Source organism: Gigantopelta aegis, chromosome 3 (genome assembly GCF_016097555.1).
Source record: "Gigantopelta aegis isolate Gae_Host chromosome 3, Gae_host_genome, whole genome shotgun sequence".
Lineage (NCBI taxonomy): Eukaryota > Metazoa > Mollusca > Gastropoda > Neomphalida > Peltospiridae > Gigantopelta > Gigantopelta aegis.
This window is the reverse complement of record NC_054701.1, coordinates 86,548,338-86,563,848: the sequence shown is the minus strand read 5'-3', so window position 1 is coordinate 86,563,848 and position 15,511 is coordinate 86,548,338. Positions and strand designations below refer to the sequence as shown.

The 15,511-nt window shown below is 35.3% G+C and overlaps 1 protein-coding gene across 1 annotated transcript in view; it reads left to right on the top strand.

Moving 5' to 3' along the window:
* The window catches only part of LOC121369239, a 53,092-nt gene extending 44,011 nt beyond the window's left edge, over positions 1-9,081 (top strand). The window contains exon 5 of the mRNA XM_041494193.1: positions 8,261-9,081. Within this exon, the coding sequence (XP_041350127.1) occupies positions 8,261-8,507 (247 nt within the window). The 3' untranslated portion in view covers positions 8,508-9,081. The remainder of the gene's footprint in view (positions 1-8,260) is intronic.
* The last annotated feature ends 6,430 nt before the right edge of the window (positions 9,082-15,511 follow it).

Below are 15,511 nucleotides of genomic sequence, written 5' to 3'. Positions count from 1 at the left end.
TTGACAAAATTTCACATAAATAAATAAATAAATAAACAAATACATATATTTATATATACATACATACATAAAATACATATCCATATAGGTATTTTAGCCGGGGGACTTAAAGGTATTCATAATAAATTTACAGAAAATTGACAATTTACGAAGGACACCGGTTTTCTTGCTGTTGAAAATATATTAAAATTTATATATATTAGGTTTTGATTTACAGTATTGTGGTAAGTAAATAATTCTAGATTCTTTAAAAAAATGACATTTAAGTATATAATGAAACTCGTCTCCAATGTCGCTACTGTTGCCGAGGGGACATATTCTATCATGTAGTGGTATTCGTGTCCATCTACCTGTTTCAATGGGAAGATTATGGTTTGAGAGTCTAAAACGTAATAGTGGACACCAATATTTTTTCTCAAGTGACGTTAAATATGTCTCAAGTGTAACACAATATTTTAACAGTTTGTAATTTGAAGCTTTTCCGGAATTATCGATATGACTGTACCATGTTTGTAGGAATTGATCTTTAAGTCTTAAAGAAATAAATTCTTTAAAAAGTGTAGCACTTGCAATTCTAATACATTGTGACATCCATATATATGTACAACCAATGTTATCCAATATTGATTTTACAAAGTCTATCCATTTATGTTTGTAAATATTATTATTGTAGTCATTCAACAACAATCTATAAACAAATAATGATAACTTGGACTGCTTCCCTGTAATTAGTCTGAACCAAAAGGTAATCATCCTTAGCTTTACAGTTATAGTTACCGGGAAACGTCCAAGTTCTCCATACAACATGTACAACGGTGTAGAATTCCTCACTGGTAACAGTAATTTTAAAAATGTATTATACAGTTTATCTATGGAAGCTAAACTTTCGAAACCCCATGTTTCGCATCCGTATAAAAGGACTGGTATAACCATGCAATCAAATAATTTAAGCTAACAGTGAATAGATATATTACAGCGTTTTCCTTGTTTGAGAACGAAGTACATAGCTTTATGTACTTGTTCGTACAACATTTTTCTTGGATTAGTAAATTTATTTAATTTATGGAATACAACACCAAGGTATTTATAAGTATCTACTTTATCAAGTCTAGACTTTCCCAAATAAAACATTTTGTTGTAGTCCTTCTTGTTGCCACTAAAAATTAAAACTTTTGTCGTTTTACAATTGACAGTTAGTTTCCATTCTGTAGAATATGAATTAAAAGTATTTAGTAATGTCTGCATATCTTCAAAATTATCTGCGAAAAGCGCTGTGTCGTCTGCATAGAGTATGACAAAAAGAACAATAGTGTTAATCAAGGTGCCATCTGTGAATAATCCATCTATTTGGATACCATTATAGTTATTCTTTATAAAAGTTTCTTCAAGGTCGTTAAGGAACAAGGATAACAACAAGGGTGATAAATGTTCACCTTGCCTAACACCCACACAACAAGGAAACTAATTTGTCCGTGCATTATGAGCAGTAACACAAGATTTAATATTCTGGTACATACGATTTATGACTTGGAAACATTTACCATTTATACCGTTTTATATAAGTTTACTCCAGAGTCCTATTCGCCATACTGAATCAAATGCTTTGCTAAAATCTATAAATGTACAAAATAGTTTTTTCTTTCGTGCTTTTAGTAATTCGATAAGCCCAAAGAGAGTAGAATATTCCTTTCTAAATCCAGCTTGAATTTCTGAGAGTAAATCATTCGATTCGAGATATAATTTCAGCCTATTATTCAAGACAGCAGTAAAGAGTTTCCCAAGACAGCTGAGTAATGTAATGGGTCTATAGTTACGGGTTACGAACAAAGGAAATGGGTTATCTGGATTTATTTCTGCGTAACCGATAAATGGGTCACGCTGATGTTCAATTCTCTGAGGCCTGTATACAGATTTCTAATTTTACCATCTATACATATTTAATGCGTTTTGGGTTAATATGTACTCATAACAACAAACACCAACACATTTATATCAAGTCGTTCATCTAAACTAGACGAACAATTACAGTTAATATTTCCCCACACAATCGATTGTTAATGTTTATAATCGATCATCACATCATTTGAGCCAAATCTATGAATTGTCGACAATAATCGATCATTGATATATTACTAAGACGTGCGTGACAATAAAACAAGAATCGATCATTGATATATTACTAAGAAGTGGGTGACAATAAAACAATAATCGATCATTGATATATTACTAAGACGTGCGTGACAATAAAACAAGAATCGATCATTGATATATTACTAAGAAGTGCGTGACAATAAAACAAGAATCGATCATTGATATATTACTAAGAAGTGGGTGACAATAAAACAAGAATCGATCATTGATATATTAAAACAAGAATCGACTAAGACGTGCGTGACAATAAAACAAGAATCGATCATTGATATATTACTAAGACGTGCGTGACAATAAAACAAGAATCGATCATTGATATATTACTAAGAAGTGGGTGACAATAAAACAAGAATCGATCATTGATATATTACTAAGAAGTGGGTGACAATAAAACAAGAATCGATCATTGATATATTACTAAGACGTGGGTGACAATAAAACAAGAATCGATCATTGATATATTACTAAGACGTGCGTGACAATAAAACAAGAATCGATCATTGATATATTACTAAGAAGTGGGTGACAATAAAACAAGAATCGATCATTGATATATTACTAAGACGTGCGTGACAATAAAACAAGAATCGATCATTGATATATTACTAAGACGTGGGTGACAATAAAACAAGAATCGATCATTGATATATTACTAAGACGTGCGTGACAATAAAACAAGAATCGATCATTGATATATTACTAAGAAGTACGTGACAATAAAACAAGAATCGATCATTGATATATTACTAAGACGTGCGTGACAATAAAACAAGAATCGATCATTGATATATTACTAAGACGTGGGTGACAATAAAACAAGAATCGATCATTGATATATTACTAAGAAGTGCGTGACAATAAAACAAGAATCGATCATTGATATATTACTAAGACGTGGGTGACAATAAAACAAGAATCGATCATTGATATATTACTAAGAAGTACGTGACAATAAAACAAGAATCATTGATATATTACTAAGACGTGGGTGACAATAAAACAAGAATCGATCATTGATATATTACTAAGACGTGCGTGACAATAAAACAAGAATCGATCATTGATATATTACTAAGACGTGCGTGACAATAAAACAAGAATCGATCATTGATATATTACTAAGACGTGCGTGACAATAAAACAAGAATCGATCATTGATATATTACTAAGACGTGGGTGACAATAAAACAAGAATCGATCATTGATATATTACTAAGAAGTGTGTGACAATAAAACAAGAATCGATCATTGATATATTACTAAGAAGTACGTGACAATAAAACAAGAATCGATCATTGATATATTACTAAGAAGTGGGTGACAATAAAACAAGAATCGATCATTGATATATTACTAAGAAGTGGGTGACAATAAAACAAGAATCGATCATTGATATATTACTAAGAAGTGCGTGACAATAAAACAAGAATCGATCATTGATATATTACTAAGAAGTGGGTGACAATAAAACAAGAATCGATCATTGATATATTACTAAGAAGTGGGTGACAATAAAACAAGAATCGATCATTGATATATTACTAAGAAGTGGGTGACAATAAAACAAGAATCGATCATTGATATATTACTAAGACGTGGGTGACAATAAAACAAGAATCGATCATTGATATATTACTAAGAAGTGGGTGACTATAAAACAAGAATCGATCATTGATATATTACTAAGAAGTGCGTGACAATAAAACAAGAATCGATCATTGATATATTACTAAGAAGTGGGTGACAATAAAACAAGAATCGATCATTGATATATTACTAAGAAGTGCGTGACAATAAAACAAGAATCGATCATTGATATATTACTAAGAAGTGGGTGACAATAAAACAAGAATCGATCATTGATATATTACTAAGAAGTGGGTGACAATAAAACAAGAATCGATCATTGATATATTACTAAGAAGTGGGTCCCAATAAAACAAGAATCGATTATACTGAATCGTCTACAGCTAGACAGCAAAAAGAACATTATAAAACAAAATATATCACTTGAAACAAATTTTCTCTTGAGCTGCATAATCATCCTGCCACGACTCTGATTGCGACCTAACACATTCAATTCAATTCGTTTACTTTCCGTATGCCTTACGACATAAGAATAAAATAATACACATTTAAATCAGAAACAGAAACAAGATTTTGGCAAGGTGGTAAATATTTTAACAATAACGGTAACTACAATACAGTACTATAATTATAAGATATACTAGTAAATACTTTTTGTACATACATGTAGAGATAGGACGATTGATTCTAATGGGGGACACAGTAGAGTATAGTTACAGTAAATACTTTTTGTACATACATGTAGAGATAGGACGATTGATTCTAGTGGGGGACACAGTAGAGTATAGTTACAGTAAAGTTCTACGCTTAGCTGTAGCAGCATTAAGAAATTTACAGATATTGTAAATAACAGAATTATCATTCAATAAGAGTTCACTGCTTTTGATCTCATCTTTACGACCACGGAGGCGGCGGCAACCACAGCGGCGACGGCAACCACGGCGGCAACGTTTGCGTTTAGCTCAACAATATTCTAGTATCCGACTACCAACTGTCACGACGGAGTTGACCAAATCGCCGATCTCTCGACTTCTACTACCGTCCAGTTGCTAGTCTGAGCGATCTTACAACTCAGTTCTCGTCGTATACAACTCCTACGACCGATTAGTTGTTAATCTGAGCGCACCCATCGTAAGTCGTGAGTTGGAGGGAATTACAGCGCACCCGTCGTAAGTCGTGAGTTGGAGGGAATTACAGCGCAACCGTCGTAAGTCGTGAGTTGGAGGGAATTACAGCGCAACCGCCGAGTTGGCCAACTCCGTTGTGACAACTGATGACCTAAAGACCGGACCAAATTGTTAACAACTACGATAAATTACTGTCCTACCTTTAATTATCGTTAGATTTTCCAAAACAAGTTTCCAGACATAAATCATTAAAACTCCATTACAATGACATACGATACTGTAACCATGTCACCTATATCGACTTCGCTGAGATCGCATAGGGCAAAATACATGCAGTTTTCTGCTTTATTACCCATATGGACACATAGAAGTGGGTAAAAAAACCAAGACCTTTCCCTAGGGAAGAGAAACAATCCGTATTTCTTTCTTTAGATACGTTTTGACGTCATAATCAGTGCTACACTATAGGCGGTTAAGAATATTTTCCATGGTGGACGTCATGTCAACAGTCACAGCTATGACGCAACGCTGTCCCTTATTCTCAACTTGCAAACTTGCTTTCAACAACACTATTGTTAGAACATTGTCCATAAAATGATAAAAACAGATAATAGGTAATAAATATAATACCCACCTCGCTACTCGGCAATACCGTTTATCTTGCACTCGTGAATTGATGTTGTCCTTCCCGAGCCTTCTATAGTCTGTCCCATCATTCTGTAAATATATTTTTGTTTAAATAATTTCAGTTTCATTTGACATGTTTTGGAAATAACAAAAAACATACTATTTTTGTGTGCAATTTACAAGTCAATCAGCTTAGACATAAATAACTTCTGGTAAATTCCATAGTATGAAAAAAAGACTTCCCCATGGGACGGACTATAAGTCTGCCATTTTGCTTGTTTAGATTAATCAGATTAATTACGTCACATACTTAGAAGACTTCCACTGCTCTTGAAGAGTTTTCCACAAAAAAAGAAGAGAAAAAACCCACTTTCCCCGTGGGATGGACTATAAGTCTGCCATTTTGCTTGTTTAGATTAATCAGATTAATTACGTCACATACTTAGGAGACTTCCACTGCTCTTGAAGAGTATTCCACCGAAAAAAAAAAAAAAAAAAAAAAGAAAAAGAAAAAAAGAAAAGAAAAAAAGAAGCAAACTGGCAGACGGTGAAAAATTGCATGTGTTTAGTCCTAGGAGACCTTTAAAAAGTCGATATAGGTGATATGGTTTCAGTCTAATATATGGAATACATGTCAATATTTTTTTTCACAATTGATGTTTGGGCAAAAAGTGTAGAAAATCTAACAGTAATTAAAGGTAGGAGAGTAATTTATCGTAGTTGTTAACAATTTGGTCCGGACTTTAGCAATAAAGTTTCGCATTTATCTCCGTTTCTCACAAACTGTAATGCTACACTCCGACTGGGAACTTATTGTCACAGCGAAATTGGCCAACTGGATGGTAGTGTTGTAATTTTCCCAACTCCAGACTTAGACGGGAGCGTTCAGATAGTAATTAATGGGTTAAATTCAACAATAAGAGTTGTAAGAAGAGGAAGAAGAAGAAGAAGAAGGAAATGTTTTATTTAACGATGCACTCAACACATTGTATTTACGGTTATATGGCGTCAGACATATGGTTAAGGACCACACAGATATTCAGGGCCGTAGGATTTTTTGTTTAGGGGGGGGGGGGGGGGGGGAGTGAGTAGTTAATAGTCTAAAACTCCTCAAACAGTTAAGAAGAAAATTTTCTTTAAGTTTCTATAATGCTTTCCGGATTTTTTTCGGGGGGGGGGGGGGGCGCAACTGCCTCCCTTGTTCCCCTGCTAGCTACAGCCCTGATATTGAGAAAGGAAAGCCGCTGTTGCCACTTCATGGGCTACTCTTTTCGATTAACAGCAGGGGATCTTTTATATGCACCATCCCACAGACAGGACAGTACATACCACGGCCTTTGTTACACCAGTTGTGGAGCACTGGCTGGAACGAGAAATAACCCAATGGGTCCACCGACGGGGATCGAGCCTAGACCGATCGCGCATCAAGCGAACGCTTTACCACTGGGCTACGTCCTGCCCCCAGAGTTGTGAAAGTGCCCAGACTAGCAACTGGACAGTCTTAGAAGTCGTGACAGCAGAAAGTTGGCCAACTTTGTGTTGGCAGTTGGTAGTCTGACACTAGCATAAGTCCTACATCAACGAAACTTGGTTAACAATCACACCATGAATGTTAATATCAATGCATGTTAACAAAAATTTAAATATATTAAATCAAAAGTTTTTTAATTAAATTATTTTAAAGTGTTTTTTTAAGACATGCATTCAGATAAACATCTATAGATGCAACTATCAGAGATACTGAATAAGTTTTTGGTAGGCGAGTCATGGGCGGATCCAGAACATAATTTTTTTGGGGGGATGGGGCAATAAAAAGGGGCACATTGGCTCGTTAAAAGGGCATCTTAATAAACGTTTTAATATTTGCAGTTAATATGAATGCGTTAGTGTACGAACGGGAGTGTACACTAAATGACTAGCTGCGGTTTTCTGTATCGCGAGCTGCATTAATAAAGATTATTATATGAGATTTCAGGCCCGCCGGAGCATTTTTTTTAAAAGTGGGGTGGGCTAATGATCAGTGACAGTCGTTGTTAAGCATGACACGAGATGTGTAGGGGGTTCGGGGGGGGGGGGGGGGGACATTTTAAAAACTGGATGGCTTTAAACGCCTTTTCTTGGCATCTGAATAGCAAAATTAGCCGATACAAAGGAGCACTTGTAAGCACTTGCACATTAAAACTTTCAAAGGCACTATTCTAGGGACGGCTCTGTCTAGGTAGGGCAGTTATACATAAAAAAAAACCGATACAAAGTGGCATTTGTAAATTATAAAGGGCATATGTAAAGGGCATTATTCTAGAGACCGCTGTCTAGGTAGGGCAGATATACATAAACATTACAGAACCTATTGTTCATTAGTAATTTTGAAAATATATACAATTTTAAAGCAAAAACTATAAGGCAATCATTATGCAACTTTAAGGCACTCATTACTCGCGTTAGACAATGTGGTAAACCCCATTGAGACTCAGTAACGCAGACACACATCTGCAAGCTTGCGCGTAGACGCACAACTTAACTTCATGCAGCTAAAAATACTTACGTGTTTATACAAAAAAGGGCATTTGAATATTTTGAGGGCACTTGATTTATTTATTTATCTATTTTTTTTTTTTTTTTTTTTATTTTTTTTTTTTTTTTGGGGGGGGGGGGGCATGTCCACTTGGTCCCCCCTCTGGATCCGCCGCTGGGCGAGACATTTAATACCGATAAATTCTTGTTTGATTCTGATTTCATGGGTTTTTGTTTCTCTTTGTTTCATTTAGATTTTTTGACCGGCTGATCGTCTGCTACGTGGATCCATTCACAGGCGACTGTACCGAAATAGGCACCATCTTCAGGAACGTATTTAATGGAATCAAATACCCGTACTGTGATCTGCAAGAATTTGAAAAAGAGGTCCGCATGACAGAGATAGAAAACAGCATGTCTCTTGGATCGGCCTCAGAAACGGCTGGAAGTGTCGTAATGCTTGCCTTGTCACTTTTCACAGCAATGGCCTTATACCACTGAACAAATCTGGAAATCAAAAGTGCACGGATAAAGCGCTAAAATTATTTCATAAAATATTTTGTCACACTTCAGATATTTTACTCTACAAATAGTTTGTACTAATTGTCTGACGACAAAAGAAACGGAATCCTTCCAGGAATTGTTTTAACATGTAGTCTTACAGAACCTACCTCTTTTCCTCGTCAAATCTGTACTATGCGTTATTTCTAGCTAATTTAGAGGTTAATATAGTAGGAGAGCGATCCGTTAACAAGGCTTGAACTTTACGACGGCAGCTGCCGTAGATGCGATAGGAGTTTTTGCCGATGGTAATTTTTTTGTTTACCGCTAGATGAAAATTATTGCCGACGGTTGAAGTGATAATTTTTGGTTTTATTTTTGTTTATTTGTTGCAAAACCTACTGGTTAAAAATGCTGTAGGCAGGCTACTAAAATTGCCTACGGTAAGTCCTTTAAAATGGCGTAGATGAGAAATTCGTAAGCCCAGCCCAATATGTATCTGTTGATAACATTTCACATTGAGAGCAGTGTCACAAAGCTAATAAATAAATAAATAAATAAATAAACAAACAAATGTCTCATAAGACGAAATTATGGAAGGCGAGCGCAAAAACGCTCACCAACTTCCTCTGAGGTGAATGCGAGCAACCAGCGCCTCTCATGCAGGGCTATTTTGACGCCTTATAAACAACAATGGTGGGCCTTGAGAGGGGTCTGTTGAGGCCCATTTTGTAATAAACGACCTATTTTGTAATATGTACCCATTTTGTAATAAAAAACGACCCATTTTGTAATATGTACCCATTTTGTAATAAAAAACGACCCATTCTGTAATAAACGTAGGTACCCATTTTGTAATAAAATCGGACCCATTTTGTAATAATAAATAGGTGCCCATTTTGTAATAAAAAAAATGCCCATTCTGTAATAAAGGCTTAAAACGTCAGATTACAACATAGGTATAGGCCTTTGTTTAATATATACAAAGTGAAATAATATTAAACTTTGTGTTTAGATTTATTTCGATAGTCGATGGTTCGCCTGGGATACGAAATTTCTAACGCTAACCCCCTAAATATACATTTTTTTCTTGTTGCAACCAGTGCTATTCGGTTGGGGTATGAAGAACCAAGTATGTTCTACAGCTGTGTATCAAAAATAGTAGCTTGTGTGGGTAGTCTGTATCATAATTATCGGAACAGCAACAGCTGATTAAAATACTTTGTGATGTTAAAGAAGCATACATTAAAGATTTAATTAATATTGATAAGTATATTAGTTTGGCATAAAAATTTTAAGTTAAGGCACTCTCTTGTCTAAAAGCATACTAGTTGTCACTTTTCTTTTATACTGTTTGTGAATATAATACATTTATGCATGTAGGTAACATTTAGTTTATATATTTCATTGTATTATTACCTAACATGAAAACCAAAAGCGTGTAATTGATGAATATAATAATTGAATTCTCTTGTGCGTTTATACATACTGTGTATATATGCTGTGCTGATAAGCTTACAGCTTAAAGCAATAAAATAACTGAATTGAAACACATATACATTTAAAACAGGAGATGATTATTTTGTCGTGCATTGATTATACTCGCCGTATGGATGAAAATTTGGATCCTAGCTAAAATAATACAAATGTGAATGAATACATATACACAATCCAATGAATGCATATGTAAGCTGCAAATTTTTCTACCCCAGCCCTTGAATTCTCCTTAATTTGCATCAGTTTACTTTTAACTAAATGTTGTTTATTCGTACTATAGATTACACATCAATTTTCTTTTTTCAGATCCTTTGATAAAGTAGCCGCTAAAGCGGCAAGTTGAAAACATAATATTTTGATGTTCCTTTCTGAACATGTTGATTGAAGGACGGTTTATTTTGAAAACGCGAGCACACCAGGATGAAAGACAAAAAATATTGACACCTAATTTCTTTGTACTTGATTATTTCTTTTCATTTGTTTTAGGATTAGGATTTAAACATGTTAACTTGGTTGGAGTCGGGGGTTGGGGGGGGGGGGGGGGGGGGGGGGGGGGGGGGGGGGGGGGGGGGGGGGGGGGGAGGGGTAGCGGTTGACATCAAACGCGTTTTGTTTTTCAAGACTGGGTGTAGTTCAGATGACAGAAGCAGATGGTACAGTGCCTGGTTGGTTGTTTCCGCGTTATATTTTGGGAAATTTATCATAAACGATATATTTTGGAAATGATCGAATTTCTTACATTTTAAAATTCAATATACTGGTGGTTACGATCACTAATCATTATTCTGTCTCGGCAGTCCTCTAACGACATCCTGCTTCTGCATAATAATAATGTTAGAATAAGTTGTATTGGGAAAAGAAAATTATAAATTTTACGCAACCAAACGGACGCTCTCTCTCTCTCTCTCTCTCTCTCTCTCTCTCTCTCTCTCTCTCTCTCTCTCTCTCTCTCTCTCTCTCTCTCTCTCTCTCTGTCTCTGTCTCTGTCTGTCGCTGTCTCTGTCTCTCTGTCTGTCTGTCTCTCTCTGTCTCTCTCTGTCTGTCTCTCTCTCTCTCTATCTCTCTCTCTCTCTCTCTCTATCTCGCTCTTCCCCTCTCCCTCCCTCCCTCCTCCTCTCTCTGTCTGTGTTTGTGTGTCTGTTGTTTTGTCTATCCGTGTGTGTCTCTGTGAATATATATTTTTGAAAACAGGTTTTTTTTCCCCATGAAAATTTTCATTATTTAAGGAGAACTTTCCTTTGTTAGAAACGATAACAGTTTGGCTAACAACTTTCAGTTCTTTTTGCATACAGGTCTGTCTGTCTGTTTCTCTCTCTCCCTCACTGTTTCTCTGTATGTCTCATTATATCTGTATCTCTGTCTCTGTTTCTCTCTGCTTATCTGTCTGTTTTTCTCTCTGCTTGTCTGTCTGTCTGTCTGTCTGTCTGTCTCTCTCTCTCTCTCTCTGTCTCTGTCTCTCTCTCTGTCTCTCTGTCTCTCTCTCTCTCTCCTCTCTCTCTCTCTCTCTCTCTCTCTCTCTCTCTCTCTCTCTCTCTCTCTCTCTCTCTCTCTCTCTCTCTCTCTCTCTCTCTCTCTCTCTCTCTCTCTCTCTCTCTCTATGTGTCTGTGTGTCCATCTTTGTATTTATCTGTGTGTGTCTCGGTGAATATATAGTTTTAAAAATAAGGGGTTTTTTTCCTTGAAAAGGTTCATTATTCAAGGAGACTTTCAGTTCTTTTCAAAACATACGTTTATTTTTCAGTGAATTCATACATTTATAATAATATTTTGTGTTGACTTCAGGAGGAAGTACCTGTACATGCTTATAATTTATGTAAAAAATAAACCGGTTTTGATACACAATGTTCCTTATCGAAATATTATTAGCACATTTATGAATTAACTTAAATAGTTCCTATTGTCATGCATAAGGGATAGTTCATGTTCAGTTACTACGATTTAACATTTCCTGACACTTCTAGTGTCTCACATGGTATATTTTTAATATATGGGATCGTTCAATTAGTTGTGCAGCAATTTATTCAAATACATCAAATCTTATTCAAAATTCTGTAATATTATTACACTGTATATATTTAAAATGTTCATATTTATGGGATTATTAGCAAATGCACATAGAAGTTTAGAAAGAAATATATATATATATATACCTAATATTGCCGGTAACCATAACAAAAGAAGAATAAGAATAAGAAAGGCAAGTGTGGGTAGCCCAATTGATGTGTTCACCGAGGAGGTTCTATCCTGTTACCCAAGTCCCCCAGGCGAACGTTCAACCGATTAAGCTAGATCCCGCCCCGATCATGATAGATAATACCACACGATGGGTTACGAAAAACAGCAAGGATATTTTATATGCACTTTTCCATAGTCAGGATAGTACATACCAGGGCTTTTAGTATACCAGTTTTAGGGTATTGGTTGGAACAGACAAAAAACCCAATTTGCGTGTCCACAGAAGTTCGATCCTGCGACACAAGCACCTCAAGCGAGCGGTCTGGAGTAATGGATGAACGGAAAAACTGAATAGGTTCACTTACAGAATCAACCTTAAGACATATTCGTACCCCTGACGAACTCCCAACCACTGAAAAAAAAATCTAAACACAAAGTTTAAAATTATTTCAATTTGTATATATTTAACATCTATGTTGTATTCTGACGTTTTAAGCCTTTATTACAGAATGGGCATTTTTTAAATTACAAAATGGGTACTTATTTTTTATTACAAAATGGGTCCGATTTTATTACAAAATGGGTACCTACGTTTATTACAGAATGGGTCGTTTTTTATTACAAAATGGGTACTTATTACAAAATGGGTCGTTTTTTATTACAAAATGGGTACATATTACAAAATTGGTCGTTTATTACAAAATGGGCCTCAACAGGGGTCAATATTCACTGTTTAAAATATTCTCAAAAGGAGGGTCAGCAGACGTTTTGGCAATTCTTTGCTAGTGGCTTATTATTTTAACAAGTTTTGATCACAGCTAAAGTTAAAAACCTTTTTGGTTAACGACACCACTAGAGCACATCGATTTATTAATCATAGTCTCTTGGATGTCAAACATTTGGTAATTTTGACATAGTCTTAGAGATGAATCCTGCTACATTTTCATTAGTAGCAACGGATGTTTTATATGCACCATCCCAGGATAGCACATACCACGGCTTTTGATATACTTGTCGTGATGCACTGTCTGGAACGAGAAATAGACCGATCGCGCATCAAGCGAACGCTTTACCACTGGGCTACGATTCGTCTCCGTTTTAATCAGGATGACGTCTAAACATTGTTTCGGCAAAAATCTTGACCCATGATACATGCAAAAATCTTGGCGGATGTTTCGTGCATTTGTCAAAATTAGCGAACTACGCATCCGGCAGGAATTCGTCACAGATTGGTTCAGGGCGATACTTGTCATTTCGTTGGCTCCAAATTATTTAAATGAGTAATTAACTTTAAGAATATACAACGACTTCGATAACTTTTAACGCAATAAGCTCGCTTTTTGTTTGTCTTAGTAGTTTTTGTAAAAAAAACCCAAAACATATTTAAAGAACATTAACGAAAATATCTACTGGCCCTTTATAAATTTTTGTTGAGTAATGTTAATGTTTGTACAACTTGATTTTATTTTTGTCATTTTAAATGTCTGTAGGTATCCACAACAACTTTCGGTATCAATAATACTATGAATACTTTATACGTTTTCAACCAAAATGCTAAAGGAATTTCACGTTGGACTAATATACTAATTTTTACCTAATTATTAAACTGCAGAGACGTTACATGGATTATATTGTCTTCACTGTTGACTAGCCTATCTAGCATGCCATCATGACTTTGCCAGTCTAGTTGTGACATCAGCATAGTGTCTATGAGGTCAGTGTAATATTTATACAGCATATTCGCCTTCTAAAGGGCGAGTCTAAACTTGCTTGTAAAATGGATTTAAAGAATGTGTCAACATGTTTGTAAAATGGATTTAAAGAATGTGTCAACATGCTTGTAAAATGGATTTAAACAATGAAAACATGCTTGTAAAATGGATTTAAACATGTGTCAACATGCTTGTAAAATGGATTTAAACAATGAAAACATGCTTGTAAAATGGATTTAAATAATGTGTCAACATGCTTGTAAAATGAATTTAAAGACTGTGACAACATGCTTGTAAAATGTATTTAAATAATTTGTCAACATGCTTGTAAAATGGATTTAAAGAATGAAAACATGCTTGTAAAATGGATTTAGATAATGTGTCAACATGCTTGTAAAATGGATTTACAAAATATGACAATGTGCTTGTAAGAGGGATTTACAAAATGTGACAATGTTTTTCTAAAATTGATATAATTAATATGACAACATGCATATAAACTAGATTCAATTAATATGACAGCATGCTTGAAAGTGGATTTAAAAAATGGGACTATCAGTTATGACAAATATGTTTTTCTCTTTAAACAAACTGAATGGCATGACAGGGGCGGATTATGGGGGGTTTCCCAGGTGCACGGAACCCTCCGGCTAAAAATTAATGCAAGTAACTGTATTAAGTAGCGCTGATGTACGCATCAGTTTGAAACAGTTCACAATAAACGGTCTCGTATTGTTTCGGACCCCCCCCCCCCCCCCCACACACACACACACCTCCCTTACCTAAAGCATAATCCGCCCCTGCATGACGAATTACGAAATGGACAACTAGAATAGTTTGATAATGTTTTGTTTTTTATCTTCGTTGTTTTGTAGAATACTATTTTTATTGACCATTATAACAAAGCGATAGTTCATATTAGGTGAAATGTTAATCATCTTATTTAGCCAAGTTTTCAGAATCACTACGAACTGTGGGTTGTCTCCACGGCAACTGGAGTATTTGAACAGACACAGTTTTTGGAATACTTGTCCATGTAATAATAATCGAGACAATTCCATTCACGCATTTCGCATCATCTTGGGTCTCACTACACAGATGCCATCTGCCGGTGAAGTGAATGTTAAATTGTCAAACGAATATTTCTAATAGAACGGATTCTCTCGTAGGCACTAAGGACATTTATATAGATATATTTCCATTATTTTTCACTCCAAAATTTTGAATATTTACGACTCGGTTTCTTGCTTTATGACTCCATCTGGCTGTAGTATCAGTCCATACAGTTTGTGAGGGAACCAATTCACACAGGCCGCCTAACCCAATGTACGCACCAATGCCACAAAACTCAATGCACGATATTACAATTTATACAAAATAACATGAGGAAAAATACAGCCAGAGGTTTAGCCACAAAAAAAAGGAAAAAAGAAAAGAAGAAAAAACTTAACAACAAATCATTTTTGGAACCACAACATTTGTCACAGTTAGGAACTATATTAGAACCGTGATGAATGAACACTCACCCGGAAGAGAACTATGTAGTGAGACCTTGTACTTATATATGTATCATTCGTTTAATGACGTTTTTGTGCCTTTTGTTGTTACATACATCAATAC